Raw genomic sequence first — 22,425 nt, 5'->3', positions numbered from 1 at the left:
CCCAAATTTCTTTTTGTGAGAATATCCTTAAAAAATATAGGTCAAAAGTACTTGCACGATTATGTGGCGCACTATTTACACTACCACGTGCAATTTTATCAACAAAATAGTATTTTGTGAGTGAGGTGTTAACAATATTGAACCTCACGCTGGATTTAATTACTAGGCTAAGATATGACTACTAATTTAATCGACCAAAAAACATACACGGCGAAAACATTGCGGGCAAAGGTGAATTGTATTCAAAGAACTGACTTCCGATTTCCTGAAGGGTTAATAATATTGTAGCGCTTCTTTTTTAATCTGAGAACATAATATCTTCTTCAAAGTAGATACCGAATCAATGGTTTGTCGACTCAAAATAATAATATTTGCTAAAATTAAAAATACATAATATTCACTTTTGATTTATTTCGAATAAATTATTACTTTGATCATCTTTTGTTCGGTGTTTTCATTTAACTTTTCGAACTTTTATTAGTTACTTTCATTATTGCCTTTTCTTTTGTTGTATCTTTTTGTTTAAAAAAAACACTTGAAAAGACGTCCATTCAATAAATACACCCGGATAAGAGGTTTTTTTTTAATATTAGTAGTTATTTATTGCGCTTAAACAGACAATCAATACATAAGTTGAATACGAAAAAGGAAGATATCAATATTAATATTGAAAACGTGCAACATTAAATTATGAATTACAAGCTAAAATTTTAATAAATAAATTATTTTAAAGTACAAAATATTATATAATATTTTGTTGATTGAGCAAAACGTATTAACCATTCCAGGTGACCCTGGTAGACGTCTAAAGAGTATCTAATGAGCTACTCATGTCGTGGACTTATGTCATGTACAATGAACAGTATCCTCATTCCTCAGTTAAGACAACTGTACAACAGATTGTACATAATATAAAAAATAACGCGTGAATGTACTATGATTACTATAGTTTCCCCATAAACCATTGATAATTTGTTTTCTTGGAATTTTCGTTGAAATTTGTTTCTTATTTGGTTTCTTCTTAATCAACTCGTTACGACAATAATATGTGACCGTATTGGTGTCGGTGCATTTAATTTAAAATTCGATGGACTGTTATTGGCGCTATTGTGGCTCACTAAAAATTGCAATCTTATAGAATAAAAAAAAAAAATAATACAAACGCCGCAGCCGGCAAACGAAATGTTTTGTCTAAGCTATAAATAAGGCAATTCGAACTTTAGTCCGATTGTGTTCGGAATGTACAGTTTATGTCATCGTTCGAACAACTTTATTAATTGCAAAGTTTTGCGCATCTACTCTGAAACAATACACTGGTGTTTGTTTGGCGCACTTAAAAGCACTTGAATTTTCGCCAAGAATAATGATACAATATAATTCACGAACGCCAATCGAACTGCAAGTACAATTAACTCAACTAAAGTGTCGCTTTCGCAATTACAACAATCACCTATTCGTTTTGCGATTGCTAAGAGAAGTCGGATATTTGTTTAGTAGTAGTTTTTATTAGGTATGCAAAATGAAAACCTAGTCAATCGTGTGATGCAAGAGTGCATTTGGACTGTTCGTGTACTCTAAAATATTGTAATATCGTGGCTTGGTTTGAAGAATCAAGGTCAAGTTCAGTTTGGTCATAAGTAATAATTATTGGAAAGGGACTAAAACCTGGATTTTTTTTTTTGCATCCAATTGTTCGTATCCAGGTTTGATCAATTGTTCGGATAATTCGGATTTTCGGATTTATTTGTAATTATTTTTTGTTGTTGTATTTATTTATAATTAAAGTCGATTTCAACATAATACCGTAAAAACTACTGTAGATGTCAAACCACAATATTGATCAATATAGGCCAATAAAAAAAAAATGTCGTTTTTGTAAATCGGGATGAAAATTAAAGTTTTGTTTCAAAACGTGTATTTAGTGTGGTGGATTAAGGATAAGACAATCATTGTATCGTCTCCAATTGTTCTTGGAGTTGATTTAAATGGTAAAATAAGTTATTTTACAATTTAAGACAATATTCAAATTTTTAACTTTTTATTTTTTTCAGAGCGCTATTAATATAATAAAAAAATTAAATGGTAACGCATATTTTAAATTAAGAACAAGTCGATAAAAATATTTACAAGTCGATAACTAGTTTTGTATAGTTACTTTTAAAGTTATTTAAAATTTACGAAATAAGATAAAGATGGACTGGAATTATTATTAATTCTTAAATTTAAGTTATGAAAGTTAGGTAGAGCTCTGAAAAATATTAAAAAAACTACAATTTTAGTAATTTAAAAAAACATAAACAAAAAAGTTTTCAAAAAGAAAAACTACAAAATTGAAAATATTTTAAGAAAACACGAGTGTCTTATCCTTAATGGAGTAAACTGTACTACTATGCCTAAGTTTTTAATGTTTATCGAAAATAAAAATATCATTATCATCATTAGCTTGGATAACGAAACAAGTAAAATCCGAAAAACCAGATTATTTTAAACTGGATAACCCGACTTAAAACAATCCGGATAATCTGGATTTATAAAATCCAGTTAATCCGGATTTAAATAACTGGGATTTAAATTTTAAATATTCCTGATAATCTGGATTTATGAAATCCAGATATTCCCGTCACTTTGGCTGGCCAAATAACATACTAATACTATCGGTAATCACGGATTTGATGGTACACATTAATTGTGAGTAGGTAGCAAAATCTTTCTCGGTCTTTGTTTGAACCCTTTCGGTGACAAAAGAAATTCAAAGGGATCTTATTATTTTACGCAGTGACTGTTTTATTATAAGTCGTGTGCAAAGCATCCAAATGGTTTGAACGTACGGTCATTAAAGATATTAATGTACGATCGTTTGGAAAAAGCCAGAAACGTGCGGCTTACTAATTAGAGTAGTATAATATATATATACATGTATACACACATATTGTGATCGTATAGATGTATTAATGCACCACGGTTCGCAGACAAATGGTCTCTTTTATTGAACTTGGCTATTGAAGTGCGTGCCAGAGTGCGTGACTGTATTGTTTCGAAACGACAGCAGTGTTTCTATTCATTTGTACTAAGTATATTACTCTTAGACCATAGAATTTGATTGCCAATCTGGTTGGACAGCACCAGACGAATTGCATGCTTTGACGCTGGCTCATTAAAGGTATGTAAAAAAGGCTTAAACTAAAATCTGTCCGCTCGATACAACGTGTATAATATTTTAACGATACGATTTTTATCTTTGATGAGCAACTGAGAGAGTATTATCTTCCAAACCACTAAACGGATTTCTTCATGTGTCAACCTTATAGATTAGAAGTCGTACCCCAGAGATAATTTATTAGGCAAAAAATCTAAAAAAAATCATCCCTTTCCATTCAAATTCGGGAAAACCCTCTAGAAATGTACATGTCTTTCTACATAAAATAACTTATTTAAGTAGTATAGACATCTTCCAAAACTGTATGGAATATTCTGTAGACTGTAGTAATCGACTAATCATAAGCCCTTTCCCCATAGAAGGGGTGGAAACTTTTTCTTTATTTTCTTTTTTAGGTGTAAATTTGAGACATAAGATCAGAAAATTATACTTTGGTCATAGTAAACTTCTAGGTTTCTATGTTAGAGTGAGTATATTAGGAAAAACAGACGATCAACCGTAATCGTATTCACATACTAATACTATGAATACAATCTTATTAATTAAAATTATTTTTATCGATATTTAATTGTTCTATAACTGGCTATAATTATTCTTGTAAACCCGTGACTTCTCCATTTTTTTATAACTTAATAAAGAAATTCAATAATCACTGTAAAGTTAAACACAATTCTTCGATTAGTAGCCCGCGATAAATAAAAACGCGAAGAAGATGCCATTATAAAGAAAATTAATTGGTGAAAGAATTTAATTGCTTTTTTTCAATTCTAGAAACTTGTAAAAGATAAAAACTTTTGAACTTATATTTTCATTTCTTTAATCTTATTCGTTTCACTTGGTTCTCTAGTTAAGTATTTGTTAAAGGATTCTTTTAAGAAACCACTTGAGAGCGCTTATCGCTTTTAATCGTTTTTGGTTTATAATATTATTTTTTGTTCGTTCAAGTGTTTTCGGCTTCACGGCAAAACAGAGAGGAAACATTTTGATATTATAGTTTTTCGAAAATAATAAAATATTATGCTTAATCACTTATGAAAACAATTTTAATTCTACTTAACCAAAGTATTATCGAAAACAAAAAGTTTTTAATAAGGATAATGTTAATTAAATTAGTATAATTAAGCGGTTATATTTTTATTTTATCATTATTAAGATTGTTATATTTTGTTTTGCCAACTAAGTGCTCTTCGATTGATTAGTGGTTACATAAAATATTTTTTTTGCTTACATGCAAACACAATTAATTAAGTGATATGGGATACTAAAATTATCGGTTAGGTTATTAAGTTATGTAAATAATATGCGGTAAGATAAAATAATTATACAATAAACTTTTACTCGAATAGTTAGAAGTGCTATTAATTCTATATTATTCAATGTTTTTCTGGGTAAATATATTATTATAACATATACTTTGCAGTCTCTTAAAATTAAACAACAGTTGGTATGCATCATTTTCTTAACGTTAAGGTGTTTATGTATTTTTTAATTGTCCATATTTATTTTATAATTAATCGCCTTCTGTAAAAAAAAAATCATTTTTTATTAACACTAAATTATTAAAAATATTTGTCTGCATTTTTTTTGTGGGATTTAAGAAAATATTCTTGGCATTTATACCCAATCGAGAAAATATATCAACTGAGAAAATATAATGTAATAAGGAATTATTTTTCTAATTCTGAAACGATATCCTCAAAAGTTTTCCATATGTTTCTTTAAAAAATTTGTCTTTTTTTCTTATTTAAAATCAATGCATATTTTACCAGCTTACTTATTTTAAAAAAATACAGAATATTCAATATCAACATTTCTATACTTTGAGACGCCATTTTCATTATAACCGTGTTATTTTTAATGTTCTTTGGTATTTTTCTCAACAAAGCAATATAGTTTTATTCTATAATTTCACTTAAGATTTTAACACGTGGTAAAATATAATACATATATTTTTGAATAATATTTATTATGAAATATCAAATACTTTTCGCATTTTGTTCCGCTGCGGACACAAACTAATGATGGGCGGTGGCGTTTCTATTATATTACATATTTCTTTGGGTATACCTTTAGCGCATTTTTATCAATCTACAGTAATCATAGGCCATATTTTTTCATTGTGAAAATACTAAAAGCGTTTGAAAGAATGCGGTCAATAATTATCGCGTTTACTTTTTGATAGTCTATTCAAGAAAATATACTATTCAAGTAATTCGGGTAAAAGTTCTAAAATACAGTATTGAAATACATTCTAGTAATTTTTTGTACACATTTTACAAAAAAAAAAACGAGACTACCCAAAATCACAGCTGGCCTAGATTAGGTTGCTTATTTATAGTTTGATATTTTCCTATTACAATCCAAACCGTAATTTCGATCGATTCGTGTACCGTTCGGCAGTAAATACATCATACTAGATGCTATTATAAGAAGTATAATAACAACACAAGTGTGTAGGGCTATTTTTTAGTTGCACCATGACGGTGTGAGTCGGTAGCTGGGGAAAAATGCGGGTTTTGAAAAGTATTCATCCCTCGCGGTCGTCGACATGTGTGTGTGTGTGTATATATTTACACATTTATTGTACATATGAATACTTATAACATGCGAACATCAATTGTACATAATATTTCTTGTATGGTTGTTATTCTTCTCGCCCACGGCAGGTTCGCCTTGCAAGTTCCAATTCATTCGGCTGTCACGGGAAACCCGAAAGGCCCGTGTCGGCGGACGTCCAAAAGAATAAATTCATACACAAGTGTTTACAATACATGTCTTTTCCCCTTTTGAAAAATCCCAAAAGTAAGGGGCGGCAAGCAATTAATAATCCCACCCAACAAACATGCGTCATGCGCGTTTTTCTTATATTATATAAATATGTGTATTTTTTTTTTCTTCTTTTATCGTCGATGCGAATCCAAAAACCGTTCTACCGCTTTCTTCGTGTTCGTAGATCGAAAATCGGTACGGAAAAGAAACAGCTTTACAAGGCCAAAAATTATAAAAAATTCTCTCTAGATTAACTATAAGTTATAAAGGGCACAGGGGAAAAACGGTAGTATTCACAATATGAAAATTTTTTTTTTCAAATAGTTTTTTTCAATTAATGCTAATATTTTTTTAGAATTTATATCAATAGATTGTTTAAATAAATACATTTATTATTAGAGTAGCATTTAATGTGATTTTTTTTGTTCTTATGTAAGAGGTAGAGAAATTCACGAACTTTGTTTTTGCTATACTCTAAAATTTTCATAATGTGACAACTACCAGTTTTTCCCCTGTGTCCTTGATATATTTTTCTGACTTTAAGCCACCGAACTCAATATGTGGAACGCGTGTTGCTTATAGTCGACTGCTATTTTGTGTAACAGTTATTTTCTTTTGTCCGTGATATGAAACGTTTAGCTTGTGATAAAAGCGAATTAAAAAATACTATCTAAAATCGAGATCCGGGCTCATGTGGTTCGCTAAACAGCTATGTCTTGTGCGAGTATGCACAATGTGGACGGCTCGTCTGCTAAACGCTTAACTCATCAGCAGCGCTGCCATGTTACACCAAGATACGTCGTGTACGAGATAACCAGCACATATTCTCGTTTCGTTTTAATGTTTTAACTGTGAGTACCGAATTTTCCCTTTGCAGGGATTATGTTGCCAGCAGATCGGATATCTCAGACATTTGCCGCATATAATTTGCTTGCCAGAATTATACACGAGCAGGGCTGATCATCAATCTGGGTAATGCCGACCTGCCGCTATGGAGCTCTATAAAATGATACCTTTCTTTTTTAATGCTGATTAATAAGCGGTCGATTTATTACTATTATTTATTTTTTTTGTTAAAAAATAAACCGTTATTACCGTTGCTCGGTTTACCAAGTATCACACTCCTATTTTAAGCTCAACCGAGAATTTGGCAAATTGTCACTTTTATTTCATCCTCATCAAAGCCACCGTTATATTGTCTTCTTCCGCCAAAATCATACTCTATATTATATTCTATCTTACGTCTACCATTCCTTAGTATCTTTCTTTCAAGTGCTATTCTCCACTCTTTGAGCCTTCGGTTAACTTATTCCAGATTTCCCCCCCCCCAAAACTATTATATCATACACCATGGTAACTCACCTCGTATTTCCTTTGAACTTTCTCAAATATTTATACTAAGGCTCATCAAGTTCATTCACCAATCATTTTCACGTTATTTTATATCCCCCTTTCTCCTTTAAATATAGTAGGTGCTTACGTCTTGAATTTATAATAAACTGAAAGTTAATGATCGAGACAAGAACTTCTGAACAAATGGTAAAACAAGTTTAATTTGTTTTCATATAACTATAAAATATATAAGTCATATTATTAAGATTCTATAAATAGGTATACGAAACCAAAATAGTACATAAAATGTTTATTATTAGATTTACCAGTTGTGAACAAAACACAGAGGTTAACCACATTAAAAAAAGACCCATAAGCTTATATTATTTTATAATACATACATACATATCATACCTTTTAAAGTTACCCTTCGTATAAAAGGGAACTTGTTCCATGTTTATGGTGAGCTCATTATTCATGCGGGTCTAGGGTTTGAAAATCATACCCTTTGCGTTTTCCATTTTTGTTTTATATCAATTTAATTTTTATGTTATTTGGCCTATCAGACCACAAAGAAATCTCATTTCTCCGAGCAAAAATTATATTACCGGATCAAAGTTATATCGCAGCTATGATAAAAAGCCTAAAAGCGCGAACAAAAACTTTCAGCGGAAAGGTCTCAAAACGCCGGTCGTGGCCCACGTCCACTTTTTAAAACTTTTACAATATTTCTTTATAATGTTGTAATTCATAGTAATCTTTTCTTCGTTGATCATAATCAATTTACAAAAAGCGCATATAATTATTGTAAAAACAATATCTTCGCAGTTCTGAAATGATTCTCTTATTCTTGGCTAGTGGTTTGTCTTTAGGTTTTTGATTTGATATTGAGACCTTAGGAAATCTCTAGGCCAAATGCGTTTGAATATTCTTGGATGGTATCCAGGAAGATTGGGAGAGGATAGATTAAGCTTTTGAAATGTATTTATCAATTCTTGTATTTCATACCAACTACAGATTGGCGTCGAAGCGTTTATTTGAAAGTAATTTTATTATTTTTGGTTATAATAATTCCTGTAGACCCTTGACTTCCCCCCCCCCCCAATGTTATCCTTCCCACTATGTTTCTACTCCAATGCACTGGCTTTTATTATTATTGTTTTCTAATAGTATTTCGTTTCAGGTACAATAACCAGTACTGGTCGTATAGGAGAACGGCTGAGCATATCCGGAACGAGATTAGACTCCGGAAGTCCAGTGAGATTCGGACCCAAATCTAGCGCCGAATCACTAAGGAATTCTGCTGCTCGTCATAGCTTACTCGACCTAGTAGGATGTAAATTTGGAGTGAGTCGGAAACCTCCTCAAGTAAGCGATTTTTCGATATTTAAATATTGTTATTAGTGTATTGTATTATCCTACATTTGGATAGCGTCCGGAAAATGACCACAGTGATAATCCCTTTTGGTTATGCGTCTCATATAATATTATAATAATTATTCTAATGCAATGGCGAATACCGTTAGTTTCTGTGATGAAATTTAACAATATTAGCGCTTTTTCAATAACAACCGCTATAGCATTTTATAGGTGTTTGATTCGACCAATTATTATTATATTACATCGGTTTGTAAATAATAATTTCCAGAACGGTGGGTTTAACAGAAATGTCGTCGGTTTAAATCTGAATAAACGCTTTGAACATTTCCTACTATATAACAATTTATTATTATTATTATTATTTTATTACCTACCGATTGGCGGTGTAGGTGATCCCGGTAATTTTACACCGATCCCACTGTTCCGAAACAAGCATTAACGACAAATAATAGTAATAATTTAAATATCGAATATTAATCGGCCTCGGTCGGGTCGTGTAACCATGGTAACCACAACGAAATCCGCATTCCGATTAAACGACCGTTTTAAACGCTTACTGCTTAAATATATATATATATATATATATATATATATATATATGCCTCGTTATTATTTATATACAACAACAACGGTTATAATTGAAAACGGTTCTACTCAAAAGTTTTCTAACAATGTGCTTCTCGAGCGATAGTAACGCAAGATAAATACATAAATTCCAATAAACACAAATAGTGTCACGTAAACAACCACGGAAAAGGCCACCACTTCTTATCAATACGTTGCTATTAATAACAATGTGTTCTAATAATATCTTATTATCTTATTCGTGTATACAAATGGAAAACAAAAATATTATAAACAAAAAGTGGTCAGACGGATCGCAAGGGGTTATTAGCTTGGCAGGGGCTTTAGTTTATTTTAAAAATGACGAGTTTCTCGTTATCTATTTCCACTTGACTCATCTGGTCTGCGGAAAACTGTTTTGTTTTAGTTTGTAATGATCGAACTTCGGAAATATTAAGTATGCTTACGATAACGTCATCATGACAGCGTCGATCCAAACCATCATGTCATGTTCATTTTCTTCCTTCCTCTATCTACGATCTCGTTCCATCCGCTCCATTTGTCACACATTATCACATAACTTGGTAATGTTTTCAGCTGTCTCTTATCAGCATTCATATTCAGATTTTTTTTATCACTATTCTTTTATCAGCATCCGTAATCAGCTTTTTCTTATTACTAAACTATTATCACTGATCTCTTATCACTATAGTTTTATCAGTATCCGAACTCAGTTGTTTCTTATCATGAATTCCCGAGCACAGGCAGCAGAGCAACTTATATAGTGTCTCATCTCTAAAGTTGATCACCAATCTATTCGAAACACTTTTCAGTAAAGATAAACTTATTTTAATAAACATCTTTCAATATTAATTACATAATTAGTTTTTGCCCCGTCAAAATCGATACGAAAGAGACTTTTGATTTTGGATGGACTTGGCCAGGGCGGTGGGACTATTTAAAGCATAACAAAAAAATGTGAAATAAAACATAAATATTTGATGTACTAAAAAAATCATCATTTCAATTATTGCAACTCGTTTACATATTTTACGCTAAAGCAAAAAAAATATACTCTACGTTTTTATAATTATTTATGAAACATTATGGAAATTGAGCTCGTTTTTTTTTGCTCTTGAGCTCTCGTATTTTACAGCTGTGAGTGGGACGGCGGCCAGATATCAATTATTATTCATTGCTGATACATTGATCGTTAATTTAATAAAACCTAATTAACAATTGCCGTTACAACAATTGTAATTTATACATGAAAGAATGAAGATTATTTAACAAACAAAACTTTTCAATAACAGCTTTACAACAACCGTTATCGGGTCAAGCTTTGATTACTTTTTCCTGTTGAAATGCCTTTTTTTTCGTTTTGTCTCGATCGGAATGATCATACTTAATTCGCTTGATAACATAATAATTTATAAAACGTAGTGTATCAAAGTTTGCCAACCTTCTAAATTTAGTAGGTCTATCAAATGCATAGCTCAACACTGGCTAATTGCCAGTGCCTTATTGGAAAGACAATTTTTCAACACTCAACTTAGGCGACCGATTGAAATGTGTATTGTCAAATTCTATTATCCAGCGAAATCGGAAGAGTACATGCCGTTGTTGAACGGTTAAAGGGATAATAATTTCGCAGCTTATGCAAACAAACGGAACGAATTTTCAATTATAATTTCGAAACTTTTTCCCTTTGCGCTTTAAGTGTCAAATTAGGACAAGTGCAGCGCAAGTGCCATTGAATTGAAGACGACGCCGGGTCGAATTCAACAAAATGCTATACAGAAGCTCCGTCGAGAGTGTCTGAACGTTAGTGCAGTTCAAGTAACTGTTTAATAAAGGGCGGCCATTTGACGCTTCACGGTAACGCTGTATTTTCGTTGGAAACTGTCCCAAGTGGGCACTCTACAGCCGGCCGAAAACGATCGGTCCTTTTGAAAAAAACAAAATTAAAAAAATCCCCAACGACGAATTCACCGCGATTACAAGATGATTTACTTAGAAACACAGTCTGTTGAACGGACCAAAAGTCGTTTAAAATTAATAAACTCCACAGTTTTCCAAGAACCTCTGAAAAGAAACCTCTAATCGTCGTAAACAACTTAACGGTATAAAAAACGCATAAACAGAGTATAGGTATTATCAAGTTAAACAGTAGAAAAATCCTGGTTAAAATTATATTATATTTATATACTTAAAAACGGCAATATTTTGTATAGCACAAACTGTATAAGACACTACACTAGTCTGAAGTATGGTTTTTATTTTTTTTTTTTTCATTTCAGTGATGACTTATGAGCAATGTATTTTTGTGCGCTTACTTTTTAAATACAAAAAAAAACATATTTATATCACATAAATATTAGGTAAAAACGATATTTAAAACAAACTTGATTAAAAAAATAGACTACACGCCGAAAATAGAAAAACCTGGGTTTTTTTTTCCCGATAAAAAAAAAATGACTTGCTGTTAAAAAACAAATGCTTAGGTTCAGCAAAGAACATCAATTAAATTACAACTGCATACATTTGTAATGCGAAACAGCGTTGTGACATTAACAAATTAATAATAAATAAATCACTGGCGACGAATAAAAAGATAATATAATTATAAAAATATATTATTAATTTTTTTTTTTTTTAATGAATTCATCTTTAGAATTATTAATCTAAATGTTTATTCGTTGTCAAGGTTTTTGAAAAAATAATAACATATGTAATTGAGTATAATTAAGGTTTGTGGTGTTTCAAAAGTAACAAGGGTTGATTTGGGTACAATGTCCTTTAGTGAACCCATACTGTTAAAATTAATCATTTGTCTGCACTGTTGTTGAAAAATCATATTATTTTATTAAATTATAAAATATTAACAAGCTTTTGGATTTCTGTGGCCCATTTGACATCTATAATTGGTGCTATTTCAAGAAGGGACGTGTCAAAATTGTTTTAAGAAAATGTGGTAAAGGGGTTACTTATTTTTAAGTCTTATGTTACTGTATTTCAATATTTATATTCTATCAGTGTTCACAAAAATACAATTAATATAGATTTTAGTCTAATAACGAAGGCAATTTAGATAAATGGTAGGCAAGTGTAGGTAACTATATCCAGCACCTGTTTGGTTGTCAATAGCCAATTTATGTAATTTAATTTAAACAATAAATATGAAATTCAGAAAAAAACATATTTCTAAAGAGATGAACATTAATACAAATTCTATATGCTTTTATGTAAAAAAAAAATTTAGAAATGAAACTGAAAATAGCATAAAGCAATAATTCTTTCAGAGCAGAACTACCAAAAATATTAAAAAATTAATAATGAGCAGGTTAATCGAATAAAAAAACTAAGACAAAAATAAAAAACGAAGACAACTTAGCCATATTTAATTATAACTCACAATATTATACGTTTCAGTGGGACCAGAATGGCGATTAATACACTAATTCTCTAGTACATGTTTTTAATTGTTTCAACTACTGCAACATGCGATATTAAACATTTGACCTATCAGTTATCATATTAGCACATCCTGGTTTTCTCGTTTGAAATTTAAATTTATCTATTGGTCTATATAACCGACAAGGATAATACCGTCCATTGTTTCACAACTTGCGAAAGAAAGTATTTAATATATTTAATTAAGGTGGTTACACTGCCACTAACCTTCTCGATTACTTCGTTGCTGAACACAGGGGACATTGTATTGTGATGTTACAGCTCTAAATATGTTGTTAAATCTATGTTTTTTAATATCACAGTGTTATTGTGTTGTTGTACAGACGTGTTTCTCCAGTTCCCGAGACTCGTTGACGCCAACTTATCCCAACCGGACGGTCTGCCTGCCCAGCGGTATTGCCAGCTCGGACTCTGACATCGCTGCCAAGGCGGTCAAATCCGGTCACCGGCCGAGCCGCGTCAACTTCGACGGCGCCGCCACAGCCACGGCTCCCACGGCCTCCACCACAGGCAGGGCGTCCTACAACAATGCTCGAGGCTCCATCTGCTTCGACGGAGGCCGGCAGAAGAACGGCGGTCCCCGGCAGTACCGGGGCGACAGACCCGCGGAACGAGCCAAAGGCATACGGTGGTCGTTCGTGTTCGACCCGGCTGGCCAGCTGTGCTACTATTGGAACATGGTCGTGTCCATGGCGTTTCTCTACAACTTCTGGGTGATCATCTACCGGTTCGCGTTCAGCGAAATCAACCGTAAGCTCCACAAAAGCGTTTATAGTGTGCAGCATGTTATTTTAAACTCGAATGTACTCGATAGCACTAGCAATCGACTGTCCCGACCTGGCAGGCAGCCATTTTGGGTACCAATTTTATAGCAAGCAAAAATGCTACGTTACTTTTCCACGATACTTATTAAAAATATTTGGTTAAGCGATACGCCCGACTATTGGCAGTACGCGTTCCATATATTATTGAGCCACTCAGTCAGTGGCTGCACATATTAGTGAAAGTTTACATCAAATTCACCAACTTTACGAGACATTTAAAAGCTTGGAACATGACCAGATTGTATTGCATTGATTCAACGTTCATGGAAATTTCATCTACATTTTGACGCAACTGACAGTAAAATAGTACAAAACTCATTTTTTCCCCACCCATCATAGTAAATGGAATAGAGACATTTTTTAAAATGCGGATTTATCTGGTTGTAGCTCCAAGCCCTTCAAATCACGAAGTACTCTGATAATTTGCATTGATTTCATGAACCCTATGACGTGTAATTTTCGTGAATATTCGTGTACACTTGAAATAACAATCTCTATCTAGGACCCGTTCAAATGGTAGAGATCTGTAGTTAAGGGTCGTAACGGATCCGAGGTTTAACTTAAAAGCATAAGCAAAATTTCACCTTCAATCTTGGGTGCGGTTATGTGCACCAGTAAAAAATGCATGCATCCACTTTTACCCCTTCATCAGAATCTCTTCATAATCTAACCTGTGCGCAATTACTTTTTATTAATTATTATTGCATATAACTATTCGTATATTTCTATTTGTTTTTAGCGGTGTCAATAATACTATAATAAGGGGATAGTTGATTTATTTGGGGTTTACAGCCTAAATTAGTTCTTGCCATTCGTCATAACCAAATATGGTTTATTTCAGCCTATTCCATATTCCAGGAACATTTCATTCATCAACTCCTCGGCAGCACTATTGATCACTCTTCTACGTGCTCTCTTGGTTAATTGCCAACTTCTGCTCTGCCATCATGTCCCGTCCGTTCAAATCTCATTCGTGAAGTACATTTTACTGGATTTTTCCCTTTTTCGTCTATCGTTTTCGAATTAATTGCGTTTATTCGGTCACAGTAATAGTGGACACGGTACATAATTTCGGTTCAATCGCCGCAATGAACTATCGCCTTCGGTTTTCCCATGGTATTAATACTATTAAATATAATTATTGTAATTACTATTATGCGTACACAGTGTACAAACAACTTGGTCACGAAATGAAACGGCTTTGGGCGTACAAAACAACAAAATAAATATTAGCGTTGTACCGTCGGTGGCCATGCTTAATTAGGATAAGTGTAGCGCCTACGCCCACGTATGGGCGGCATATAGAATATTTACATAACAGACAATGGCGATACATTTTTTTTTAATACACAACATAATTGGCTTTGTTGGTTTTTTTACTAAATTAAGCTGTTGAACTACAGTAAAAATTAGCGCCCACAATTCCCTTACACGTGTACATGAAGGTCATTGTTAGCTAACTATAGGCTGATCACCCCTGGAATGATTTCACTCACTTGCAATTTATGACCAATAATGTTCCTCGCAATTTTTTTATCGGGCACTTTAATATTGTGTCGAACTGTTCATTATCTTACTATCACACTGCTGTTTCAGTTTTCCCTTTATTCTAATAAATTGGAATTCTTATAGAAAACAGATATTTACATTTTAATATACATATAACAAAGGAAGCATTTTTACTGGATTTCAATCATTTTCCCAATTACCACAGGGAAAATGGGGTTTTCTGAGTTCAGTTTTTAAAATTGGAAGTAAATATAGTGCCTAATAAAAATTATGTGTACAAATTAAATCATAGTATGATTTAATTACTCAACTCTGCTTTTTAATGAGTATTTTTTTCATGTTTTCAGCTTAAAACAATTGTATTGTATTTTAAAAACACAATTCTATATTTTTAATACTTAAGCCAGGCCGGTGAACTTGGTAATTAAAAATTACAAATAAAAAAATCGGTTTAATTTAACATTATTTGCCATCGAAGCATTAATTAAAAAGCAATCTTATACATTATTTTTAGAAAAGTCGATTAATTATTTGTATTGAGCAATTAATTAATATTTTGTAAAGACTTTTGTCTAAAAAGGAAAGTTTGTATTGGCATGTGATTTTTAATTAAAGCCTGTATAATGTATTTTCTAAATGTTAACTTAATACCGGCGGTAGTTACTCAAATTTAAAAATTACTCGTAATTACTAGTAAACAAGTTTAAAAGTATCACAAATGATAGTAATTAAAAGTCATTAAATTAAAATACAATCATTTTTTTAAAAATATTCTATCATTATAATAGTATTTTTAAAAAATCAACTTAATCCCATATTATGTATCCCTATCCAACGTACTTTACACACTTTAATTAAAATGCCAACAACTATAAATTGTACACACAATAGTCAAACAAATTGTTAAGTTAAAACTTTATTAATTATCTAAAAAAAAGTATTGTCAATTAGTCGAGATGTTATATAATAGATATATTATAAGGTAATGTTTCAAAAACCACCTGCTGCGTTTCAAACTTTATCAAAATTTAACAAAAGTCCATTGTTTTGGTTAATCTGTCCTACTGAAGTTCATTAATGTTATAACAGACTCAACTATTATCTCTGAAGTTTTTTATGATTTCATTAAAACCGACGTCCAGAGCTGATGTATATTTCTCTGGGAAAGGACGCCTTCCTCCCCCATAACAATAGCTTTTGCCACAAGTCTGCAGATGTGATAAATAATACTGTCTATACAATTTCCATATTTTAGCTTCATTTTTTAGTTTTTTAACGCCTTAGCTACCATACTATCCATTGCTCGTTCAAATTAAAATAATTTATTAACAATTGCAAGCTCTTAACTGAAGTTTTCTTATAATAAAATATTATAATGTAATTGCACGGTACACGTGTAAAAAACAAAAGATACCAATTTGGAAGATGAGCTTAAAAGTTTTTATTTTTCAATAGGTTCTATTCATTTTTTTAGAAAAACTATTTCAATTTTTTTCGTGGTTATTATTTACACAATATAAAAAGTTTATTAATTTAAATGTTTGTCTAATTCCAGTTGCTAAAATTAAACTTACTTCTTTTAACCCGCGCAACGCTAATCCTTGACTGTACAATTTGATATGAATTTGATTATTTGATTATATTAATATGATTTGATAAGAGTCCTTTCTGTAATCCATTGCGGTTTATTAGATTTTAAACATAACTGAGAACAAATATTCATCATTGAATCTTCATTTCGTTTATGCTTTCTAATAATATTAACCTAAAGTTCTTTTCTCCTGGAGGTGCAATATTATATAATACAGGAAGCCACGGTAAAGGGATTTGTTTTAAAATTTCACTTATCACTCGCATAGGTCGGTTTAATTATTGTACATTCGTTTTCTTTGCGTATGATCTACTTAGCCAAACAGGTGCATGGTACTCTGCTGTAGAATATTTGTACATAATATGGTATAATTTTTACACCAAGTTTCCCTCGATTTAACTTTCATTTGTGTGTTCTCGAGTGTTTCTTAGATGGCTGGATCGTGGATATTTCTTTTGACCCCCAGTTCTAAGACATATTCATGTAAAAACAATGACTTAGTCGAATTCCGCTAACTATGAATTATTTTTTCAGGCAACACGCTAGTGGTGTGGTTCTGTCTGGATTACCTGTGCGACCTGTTGTACGTCATCGACATACTGTTTCACTTCCGGACAGGATACCTGGAGGACGGTGTCCTGCAGACGGACGCGGTCAAGCTGCGCAACCACTACATGAACTCGACTACGTTCTACATCGACTGTCTGTGCCTGTTACCGCTCGACTTCCTCTATCTGTCCATTGGCTTCAACTCGATACTCCGGTCGTTCCGCATTGTGAAGATCTACCGGTTTTGGGCGTTCATGGACCGCACGGAGCGGCACACAAACTACCCGAATCTCATACGGTCCGGCAGTCTCATCCATTACCTGCTGGTGATATTCCACTGGAACGGCTGTCTGTACCACATCATCTACAAAAACAACGGGTTCGGCAGCAAGAACTGGGTGTACACCGACTCCGACGCCGAAGACACGGACACGGTCAAGCGGTACCTGCAGAGTTATTACTGGTGCACGCTGGCGCTGACCACCATCGGCGATCTGCCCAAGCCCAGGAGCAACGGCGAGTACGCGTTTGTCATTTGCCAGCTGCTATTCGGCCTGCTGCTGTTCGCAACCGTTCTCGGTCACGTGGCCAGCATCGTGGTCAGCGTGAGCGCCGGTCGGAAAGAATTCCAAGGTAAGACGTCCGAGATTAGATTGACGACAGACACGCGTCGCCAGTAACTTACATCCCTTAGCTAGGTCGGTTGGAAAAACGAAAATCAAAATGATCCTCGAAAATAATGGGTACCCAAAACACTAAAAAGAAATCGATTTGTGCTTCGAAGGAAACACCGATTTACTGTCTCTTATCAACACAACATTTTTATAAAGACATTTTCATGTAACGATTTCTCGTTATCCAGGACTGATAAAGGCAGCTGATAAGATTGGATGTTACCCAGATTTGACGGTTTAATCCGTCTCATCATTCATTTTTGTAGAGAGTGAAAGACAGGGGAGAAGAGGAGAAGGGAAAGTAAGAGGAGGGAGAACTCTTCCACTAGGAAGGGAGAGGACAGAAATAGATATGTTCATGACCCAACGACTCTCCGAAAGATTGGTAAAACTTTTTTTAAATTTGATAAATGTTCCTTCCCTTTTCTTTTTCTCCCCCCCCCCTCACTCTCGCTTACTATAGATTAGTGATAAGACGAATTATATCGATAAAATCGTCAAATCTGGAATAAATATAATCTGTTATCATAAATCTCTTATCACTAATCTTTTATCAATTGGTATAACAGCAAAATTCGTGTCGAATAATGCGTGTAAAAGCGAGATATGGAAAGCAGAGAAAAACGTTTGATAATAACCCAAAACCGGAAAAATGATATAGTTTGGAAACGAGAGAGAATGCTAAGAGTACTACATATTATTAATTTTGTTTTTAAGTTGTTATTTTCTTGAAGAAAAAAAAACAGACCAGTAATATACTATAACGTTTTACTTCAATATAATATCCCCAACCCCCCCCCCCCATTTCAACTAATCGGTTTTATGATTCCAAATTTAAACTTGGTATAGACACGCGTAAAAGAAATAAACACATCATTATAAAATCAATACTTATCGCATTTAAGCGAAAAATGTTAAAATATTAACATGTATACAGTTTGATATTAACTCAATGTTCAAAATATAATAACTATTTCTTTACTTTCTACAAAAGCATTTAACTAGGGTGAGTAATGATCTTGTGAAAAGGCATTATAGAGCTTGATGTTTAATGGCCCGCAAATGATTTTTAACAGCTTTTAATAATTTCCAGATTTTCTAGTGCACAGATAGAAAAACGTTTTTTTCCATCGAATAAAACGCTTGGAAAATAATAAGAAAAAAAAGAAGTATTAAAAGTTTTATTATTGTGGGAACATTAAACTTATTTCAGACAAAAGAAATGGCTTACAAACTATAAACAACTTTGACAATGTAAAATTGTAGAATTTTTAACTTTAAATCTAGTTTGACTGCAATTAATAATATATCATAACATTCAATAGTGAATATTCTCAGCAGAAAAGAACATAGTAAGGTTTATTGTGCTTTCAATTTTTATAAAATTTCTCATTTTTGTATTTTATTTAACAGAAATAGAAATTGGAGAAAAACAATATACATTTTTTTAGGAGATGTTAGTAGAATTTTCCATAGATAGTTTGACTTTTAGCAGCTCAAGAAACTAGCTCAAGCATTAAGGAGATAAGACACAATTTACACAATATATATATTATATATAATTCTCCACCGGTCATCAATTGCACTGTATTCGCCTAAGGAAATTATTGATAGATATGCAATAAATAGATTAGAAAAAACAGGGTGACTGGCAGACAATTTTTGGATTTAAATGTTTATAATGTTCTATTTATTATACATCTTAGTAGTTATCTGTAGGTAATCTTCTAGTCGATTGCTAGCATTGCAGTTTTTTGTCATGCACTACTGTCAACCTAACGAAAATACAGCTAGTATTTTTTTACAGAATTGACTTTAAAACAAAAAACAAAATTTGTTTTACTTTGAAACACAAAAGTATCAATTGTTTAAAAGAATAGTACAATAAAACTTTAGAATTAAGATCTAAAACTTAGTCCTAAAGTAGACTTTAAGCAAATTTCGACAACTTTCAACAGATTCGATTCGGAGAGTACTCACTAAGTAAAACTTACCACGCAATCCACGCTTTCAGATCGATAGAAACTTTTTCTATTTCCTTTTAACGTTGTTTGTGTCCAACTAAAATTATTTACGCCGCTAAATTAATTGAAAGAGACGCTTTTCCAAAATATATGTAAATTGAGTTATAAATATATATTTTATTCTTGGTAAAATGTTTTTACATTTAGTTTCGTTGCATATCTGAGAAAGTATTGTTTTGAAAATGATTGTTGTGCTTTATTTGTTTGTGTCTGGACCCATAATATCTTCCAAATCGCTAAACTGATTCTTTCAAGCAGCAAGTCTATAGTTCAGAAATCGTACTTGAAAAGCCAAAAATTCAAAAAGTTCACCCCTTCCTTTCAAAGTTGTAGAAAACGCCCAAACAATTTACATTTATTTCAAATTAAAATTATATATTTTTTTAATACAGCCGAATTAGTTCCAATATTGCACGGAATAGTCTTTAGAACGTTTTTCATTATTTTTCTTTTTAAGTTGTAGCTTTAAGGATTAAGGTCTGAAAATTAGACTGAAAGTAGATCTAGAATGTCTCTATAACATATTCTAGTTGCTTAAACATTGGTAGTCCGACTTCCTTTTATAATAGAAACACCAAAAAAGGGGGAAACTAAGTTTCTACGCGAGCGTGAATAAGCAAAATAACAGACAAAAGCTTTTTATGTAACATGATTTTTTTTTCAAAATGGAGATCACCCAGTGATATTATTCCTTGATTTGAATGTTTTTTTTAATTTATAAATTCAGACCACCGTTGTCGTTTTAGGCATGTGCATAGTATATCTTGTGAGTTGAGACTAGTGTGTTTTAATGGTGGTAGCAGCTGGATTGACCGTAGGTAGCCACTACAAGTCACTATGGATGCTGGTATTATTGTGACTGTTGATCTACGTCGACGTTTACCTTATGTCCAAAAAAACATAAAAACAGAATGTGGTTGAGTTAGCGAAAGCCATACATATAGCAAATGTCCTCTTAATAGTGGCTGCATAATGAGACGGTTTCCAACATGACCAAAATGCTTTCGGCGTCAAAGCCTCTCAATAAAAATTAGAACTTCCATTAAAACGATTTCCTTGGTCCGTAGAGTGCCTAAAACGCTTTTCGACCGTGGCATTATTGTCGGGTAAGCTTTTTTATATATTTTTTCCGGTGGCGACGGGCCGAGTGAGAATCTCCTTGTTACTATACCGTTTCGGTGTGGCAGCCTTAACGGGCGACCATAAATCTCAATTTTAATCCGGACTGCCATGCCGGTACGATAAAACAACAGCTATATATTCGACCCACAGGCAACCGGATTGCACACGCAATGCGACTTACGATTATTGTTATCACTAAAAGGGCAATATTATGCGCAAACAAGAACGCATTTTATCGATTTCCAGGCTAACTGAGTTTCCTTTGGCGGCGATATTCACTTTGTTGTCAAAGGACTGACTGCCCCCTCCCCCTTCTCGTAAACATTAAAACGCCCTGCTGCGATAAATCAACCGCGTACCCCGTTCGAATGTAACAATAATTATTCGAAAAACAATGGTTGACGTTTTGACGACAGTCGTGATCCCCCCCCCCCACCGGGGCCTATAACTATCTGTTATGTGCACATTTTCCAGTCGTTATTGCCATTACACGATCCCATGGCTTCGGCCGGTGAAATAATATGCAAACTCCATCATTGCTTGCCATAATTCAACGGGAAAGCGACACTGTACTTTCCGTTTACGCGTTCACGTCGATTCGCCCTAATCCGGGATAGGCCGCCATCCATACCGTACACATGTTAATACATCATAATTTTGTTATAATTTATAACGTTTTATTATTATTTGTATTATATATATATATATAACCTCTATAACGCGGCTTCTCGACACTTTCATGGAATTGCACAATATATTTCCGTACAGGAGATCATCGAAACACATTAACTACCATAATGTATATCTAAAGTTCTGGTTACACAATTGCTCTTAAAATACATTTTAAACTTGCGTTAATTAAACTGTTTTTTTAATCAAATATTTTTATTAAGTAAGACAAAGTACGATCTCTTTTTACTATAAGCGATACTCAGCCCGTTTGCATTAAGGTCATTTAGCAAAATTACGGTCAACTTTTGTATTGAAAACGTACAAAAATAAAAATAAATATATTCTAATAATTCAACCTAACATTTTTATAATTTCCAAATGAAGGTTGTCACAGAAACGTTTTATTCTCCATTCACCCAATAAACCCATAAGCCCAATTCCAGGGAGTGAGAAGTTCCATGGAAATTGTGATTGTCTTGGTTGTTTTGGAGTGGAAAAAAAATTACTTTTAGTAATACGGTTTTAACGCTAAACCAATATTTTTGAAAGAACCACTACCCTGGCGACAAATTCAAAACTAGATAGGGGAACATCATTCATATTGTTGGGACACACCTCAAATGTGACCCCTTAATTTACTATTGATTAAATGGTTTGTGTCCAAAAATCATCCTTTAGCAGACACTGCAGCTATACTATTCCCCTGTCGCTTCATTTCAAGTGACCTATCATTATTAGCTTAGGATAAGCAAAGAAATATGAGTGAATGACTAATAGTAGATGT

The 22,425-nt window shown here is 32.9% G+C and overlaps 1 protein-coding gene across 2 annotated transcripts in view; it reads left to right on the top strand.

Moving 5' to 3' along the window:
- The window catches only part of LOC126837366 (cyclic nucleotide-gated cation channel alpha-3), a 70,590-nt gene that overhangs the window by 42,988 nt on the left and 5,177 nt on the right, over positions 1-22,425 (top strand). For both annotated transcript variants that reach the window (XM_050571260.1, XM_050571258.1), the window contains exons 3-5: positions 8,442-8,626; positions 13,000-13,426; positions 17,135-17,782. In XM_050571260.1, the coding sequence (XP_050427217.1) occupies positions 8,442-8,626; positions 13,000-13,426; positions 17,135-17,782 (1,260 nt within the window). The remainder of the gene's footprint in view (positions 1-8,441; positions 8,627-12,999; positions 13,427-17,134; positions 17,783-22,425) is intronic.

This window comes from Adelges cooleyi, unplaced genomic scaffold (genome assembly GCF_023614345.1).
Source record: "Adelges cooleyi isolate 19-005CV unplaced genomic scaffold, UGA_ACOO_1.1 ACOO_flye_CR_arks_rails_tigmint_CR_PRNA_248, whole genome shotgun sequence".
NCBI classification, from domain to species: Eukaryota; Metazoa; Arthropoda; class Insecta; order Hemiptera; family Adelgidae; genus Adelges; species Adelges cooleyi.
The sequence above is the reverse complement of the archived record's forward strand: the minus strand, read 5'-3'. Positions and strand labels throughout refer to the sequence as shown.